Raw genomic sequence first — 5,658 nt, 5'->3', positions numbered from 1 at the left:
TCTCAGTGTTGATTTGTGGTTATAATCAGTGTTTTGTTTCTAATGGTGAGTTTGCATATTCAGTTGAGTTTACTTCTATTTTGCCAGTGTTATTGTCTCAGTGTTTTGTATCAAAGATAATCTAAATATAACAGAAAGCAAATGTGGCTAGGATATTTCCCCTCAGATGTCCTCCTTTATTAATCGAGGAACTCCGTAGTCTTCTCTGTGAGCTCTTATGCGTGATGTGTGTGTGGGTGTACCATTTTAGATTTTCCGCTGAAATTAGAAAAATCATAACATCAGGGAATGTGAGTTGCAGATTTATAGTGGCTGTAGGCACTTAACATTATTCCTCATAGTGGTGAGAATTCCTGTTGGTACAGCTGTAAGGCCAGAAGAGGGAGTGCTGATGCTTTTTTATTTTCACTAATCAGATGCAGCTTTTTGTGTTTGACGTTACCAGTGATGGAAACCACTTTTTTAAAACATTTAACCTTCTTAATATCTGGTATTTCAACAAGTGGTCTTAACGGTCTTTTGTGAGGAGAGGGCCTTTTCTTTTGTAATGAGTAAAAGAACTTGGGGCAGTACTTGCTCTTAGTCTTTTTTTTTTTTTTTAATGAAGATTAGCCCTGAGCTAACATCTGCTGCCAATCCTCCTCTTTTTTTGCTGAGGAAGTTGGCCCTGAGCTAACATCCGTGCCCATCTTCCTCTACTTTCTATGTGGGACGCTTGCTGCAGCATGGCTTGACAAGCCGTGCGTAGGTCCGCACCCAGGATCTGAACCGGCGAATCCTCGGCTGCCCCAAGCAGAACATGCAAACTTAACCTGCTGCGCCACAGGCTGGCCCCGCTATGAGTCTTAAGTTAGTAGGGGACTGTACCTGTGACATCACAGGCCCCAACAGGACAGCTCATTTAAGCTGATTGCTTAGATGAGTTATGGATGCACGTCTGATGGTTAGGTTTCCAGGCTGTTGTGCACACCCACCCTTCCTGCCCAGATACTTTCCCAGACATACTGTCCTCCCAAATAAAGTCTTTGTCCTGCGAGTCGGAATCCAGAGCACAGGCTGAGACTCAGCACAGGCAGCTCTGCTTCTGTGTGATCCTGCTCTTGGGTTTCTACTCTTCAGGCCTCACAACCCTGCCCTCATCCTCTAGTATTTATGCACAGGTGTCAGAGGAAAGCTAACAACCAGCCTACTCACTGCTGTGCTAAAATGTCTTCCATGTTCCCCGTGGCTTCTGCATTTTTAAATGAGAATATCACTGCTGTTAATATGGAGAGATCTGAGGGTAGAGACAGCAGCCCAACAAAGACTCTGTCCCATTAGTTTTTCCGTAGTGGCTATCAGGAGGCGGGTGGCATGCATCTCCGTGGGATTTTTTGTTAGCGACTACTTGCGTTTTGTTTTTTTACCAAAGAATTTGTATATTGATTTGTAATTTTACAGGTCTAGTTGAAATATATGGGACATTATGGAAGGAATGTTCTTCAAGTTGTGGCTAAGAACAGACTAGAAAGTTAGGACTAACTCTGAAACTTTGCTTTCCTTTGAAGTACACATATATTTGTGATATAATTTTGGCTTACTTATAAATCTGTGCCAAAAGTTGTAATCAAAGTAAATAATTCTGCAGCTTCCAAAAAGGACTTCATAGGATGATTAAAATTCAAATTAAAAGCCACTGGAAATGTCTCTACAGGACAGGCAGGTTGATCTGTCGCTCTAGATTTGGTAAAGCTCTTTTGAGGATTCCATACATCGTTTTGTTTTTAGCCAAATATGCAGCATGTTCTTAGGAAAGCAAGGTAATTTTGTCGCTTTTAAACTTTGAAAAATTGGGTTTCTTTACCTTGAATTTAATTTTGCAAGTTTGTTTCAGATTGAGAATGCTAAGGTTCCTTTTAAATGTGTTAATGTGGTTGATAGACTTTTAATAAGAGGTCTGTAGAAAATTAACTGTAGTAGTATTCTGTTCATCTTTTAACTCCCAGAATTTTATGTTAGCTGGAAAACTGAGGCAAATTTGAGGGGGGCTGATCCCGAGTGCTTTTTAATATAATGGTTGTCTGACTAGTTGAGGGTCTTCTGGATACCTGCCCAGTAATCCCCTGGCTTCAAGATCTCAACTCCACGTTCACCGTGTTCCCAGTTCAGCTGAAACAGTAGTGGTGTCAGAATGTCCAGTTCATATTAAGCACATCCCCTCACCGAGGGATTCTCATGTTGAAGATGTTAAAACCTCATCCCTGAGACCTGGGAACTGTCTGTAATTTGGCTCTTTTTAAAAATGCCAAGTAGCTGCCTGCGTCTTCCTGTCCTGGAGAACGCACCGATGTGTTTCTAGTGACTTGAAAAGTCAGAACACAGCAGTGCTCCCACTGGTCACAGGAATTCGTATTGTCCTGAAAACCACCCAAAAAGCAAAATAATTTAATCTGGCATATTTCCTAGCAAAACGAGAAGTAATGACATGGTTTTTTTGAGCTACTTAACTTTAGGTCTGGTCATATCTGAAGTTCTCTGGTCTGGGGCTAGACTAGCGAGAGTTGATTATTTTTTCCTGGCAGAGAAACAGTTTGCCTGCCCCACCCCCTTGTTCTGAGGTTCCTTCCTTTGGACCAGAAGACTCACAGCTGTCCAGTGCTATATGCCCCAGCCTCTCTTACACCTTCAAAGAAGTGTTCAAACCCAGCTAGCTTGCTGTGGAGGGAGTTTGCTGTTTAACATGGACGTTCAACCTCTAATAGCTGTAAACTCTCCTACTGAGATCTTTATATACTCAGAGCCAATCTCTTGCAGGAATTTTCAGTGATGCATTTTGTGTATTTCAGATGCTTTCATCTTAATTCACTTCTGTTTTGTGGCATTCGGCATGGTGGATTTAAAAGTAGGGTGGGAGGTAAAGTAGGAGTTAAGAACTTTTGCCCAAGGATCAGGTTTAATCTCACTTATGGATAACTCGTGGGATTCCAGAAACAGATCTTCCAGTGAGAATGGGAATATGAGAGGGGCTGCGTTCCTTGTCTCCAAGCCCCACTCCACAATTAGTTCCTTTAATTAGTAGCTTATTCTGGTTTGAGGACTGCGTGTGCCTAAAGCCGATACAGCCCAGTGTGGAACCCTCTTGAATAGAGGTTATTACATTAACCTTCCAGAGCTCAAAGGATTCCATCTTCCAATCTTCCATTTAGTCTGAGAGGCAACAGCTGGAATGAGCTAAGAACCCTGAAACTGAGCAATTCAGGGTGAATTAATGCTGTTCCTGTTTGATCTTAATATTACAAGTCTCTTTATAGGACTGCACATGGGGGGTGGGTGCATAGACAAAAGGCCAAGTAACAAAAGTTATAGGCAAGATTAATGAATTCATATACTGTTACTGTATAAATACACAAGTTTTTTTTTTTAAACAGCACCATTTCCAAGTGTATACACAATATGATTATAACTTGGCACAGTTTTTAAAGGTGGAAAATGCTAGTTCAGTAATAAAGATCTGGTACATAAAAGGATGAGGAGCTGTATTCTACCTGCTACAGATTGTGCATTTTTACACTTCCAGCCAGGACAGAAACAAGCCACAAGGAAGGATACCCATCCAAGTTAATACTGGAAAATACTGAACCTTCAAACTTCTCAAAACGGTGATGCCACTAGGGGCCTGCTTCACCTGAAATTAGAATAGATGATTAAGGACAACTAAGAAATATTACTTGTTTCAAACAATAAAAGTCATTTTGCCGACATTCCTTAAAATCCCGTTTTAAGTTCAGTCAAGAGGCTTTTAAAAAAATATTCTAGACCTAGTAAAGTGCCTCCATTCGTAAAATTAAACATCCAAGATTAGAATGAGACAATTTCATACTGATGCGCATCTAAAATAGGTCGATGTATAGTAAATAAACAGCGCCTCTAAATTGCCGTATTTCAGTACGTGGAATACCCAGCCTTCACCGTCTGGACGTGCACAAACCAGAAACGAGAGAGAAATCAAGATTTCAGCGTCTAGTCTCAACCGCTCTTGGACAGAAAAGTACTCCTTACGGCCGGCCGGCTTGCTTTGAAAAAAACAGACGACTTTCCAAATTGAGCCAACTCCCAAGCTCCAAGCCTCCCCAACAGCGAGGGAGAGACGGTGCGCAGACCAAAACAGAGGGTGGGCAGGCGGCGACCCTGCCGGCGTCAGCGAGCAGCAGAGCGGAGCCCAGGCCCTCAGCGCAGCTTCTTGCCCGGCAGGCCGTCCCTGGCGCTGCGCGGCGGCGGGCGGGCGGCGGGCGGCGGCGGCGCTTTGGAGAGCGGGCAGTACTTGATGGTGTGCGCGTTGTCTCCGCTGGCGCCGCACAGGGGACACGTGTAGCGGCGCAGGACCGGGCACAGCACTCGCCCGTCGGGTCCCTTCAGGATGTGGGTGGTGTAGAGCGCCACCGCCTCCTTGTTGTTCCGGCAGAACACGCACACCTGCAGCTCAGGCTTGAGCAGCCGGGCGGCGGCCGCCCCCGAGGCGGCGTGCAGCCGGGGCTCGGGCGCCCACGCCGGGGCCCGCTCGTCGCGCGGCGCCGTCTCGGCGGCGGCGGGTACGCAGCCCAGCAGCACGGCGGCGGCGCGACCGGCGAACGGGCTCAGCTCCGCGAAGCGCTCCTCCAGCAGCCCGGCCTCGGCGGGGCCCGCGCACAGCTCCAGCGCGCGCAGCTCCAGCGCGCCCCCCAGATAGCGGCCCCGGGACCCCGGCTCGTCGCTGTCGTCGTCCTCGTCTTCGTCGTAGTCGGCCGGCCCCAGCGCTGGCCCCAGCGCCCCGGGCCCGGCCCCCGCGTGGGGAGAACAGCAGGACGAGGAGGAAGAGGAGGGCGGGGAGCCGCCGCCGCCGCCGTCGTCGCCGCCGCGGGCGCAGCCGAAGCGCGGCTCGCCGTCCACCGCCTTGGTGATGAGCGTGGCGAGCCCCAGGTAGTCGTTCCACGAGCTGAAGGGCTGCGGGTGCGCCGGGCCCGGGGCGCTCACGTAGCGGGCGCTGGGCACGAGCGCCATGGGCGGGGGGGCGCGGCCGCGGCGGGGCGAGCGGGGCGCCCAGGGGAAAGCCTCCATGGGCGGGCTGCGGGCCGCGCGCGCCGCCTCCCCGCCGCCGGCGCGGGCCGGACGGAAGGGACGCGCGGAGCCTGCCCGCCGGCCTGCCGCGGGGTGGGGCCGCTTCGCCGCCTTTTATCGGGCCCCGTTCCTCCCCGCCCCCCGGCCTCGCCGCCGCGGCCCTGCCCCCTGCGCTCCCCCGCCCGGGCCACCTCGCCTGCGCCCAGGACGGAGGCGGAGCGGAAGCGGGCGCGCCGGGGGCGGGCGGGCGGCCAGTGCGCGCGCTCCGCTCCGGCCCGCGCGGCTCCCGCGCCCCGCGCTGCGCCAGCCTCGGCAGCTGCGGGCGGCTTTCATTCTGGGAGGGGGCGGGCAAGGCGCCGCCTCGGGCCCCGGCGCTAATTGGCTGCCGACCAGGGCCCCCTGCGCCACGGGCGCCGCTCCGGACGCTGATTGGTGAATCTGGGGAGGGGGCGTGCCCTGCCCGCGCAGCTGGGACGCGAGGGGAGGGGAAAGTAGAAGCTGAAGGACCCAGGGGGACGGCTGCTGGGCCCGGTCTTCGCCTGAGTGCTGTGCTCTGGGTTTGGAACAGGTGACCGGGCCTCGGTC

The 5,658-nt window shown here is 51.3% G+C and overlaps 1 protein-coding gene across 1 annotated transcript; it reads right to left on the bottom strand.

Moving 5' to 3' along the window:
- Positions 1–4,063: 4,063 nt before the first annotated feature.
- On the bottom strand, positions 4,064–5,206 carry NANOS1 (nanos C2HC-type zinc finger 1). Its single transcript, XM_046654356.1, has one exon. It carries the CDS (start codon positions 5,071–5,073, stop codon positions 4,207–4,209), a length of 867 nt encoding a protein of 288 aa, XP_046510312.1. The 5' UTR covers positions 5,074–5,206; the 3' UTR covers positions 4,064–4,206.
- Positions 5,207–5,658: the final 452 nt, after the last annotated feature.

This window comes from Equus quagga, chromosome 2 (assembly GCF_021613505.1).
Source record: "Equus quagga isolate Etosha38 chromosome 2, UCLA_HA_Equagga_1.0, whole genome shotgun sequence".
NCBI lineage: Eukaryota > Metazoa > Chordata > Mammalia > Perissodactyla > Equidae > Equus > Equus quagga.
The sequence above is the reverse complement of the archived record's forward strand: the minus strand, read 5'-3'. Positions and strand labels throughout refer to the sequence as shown.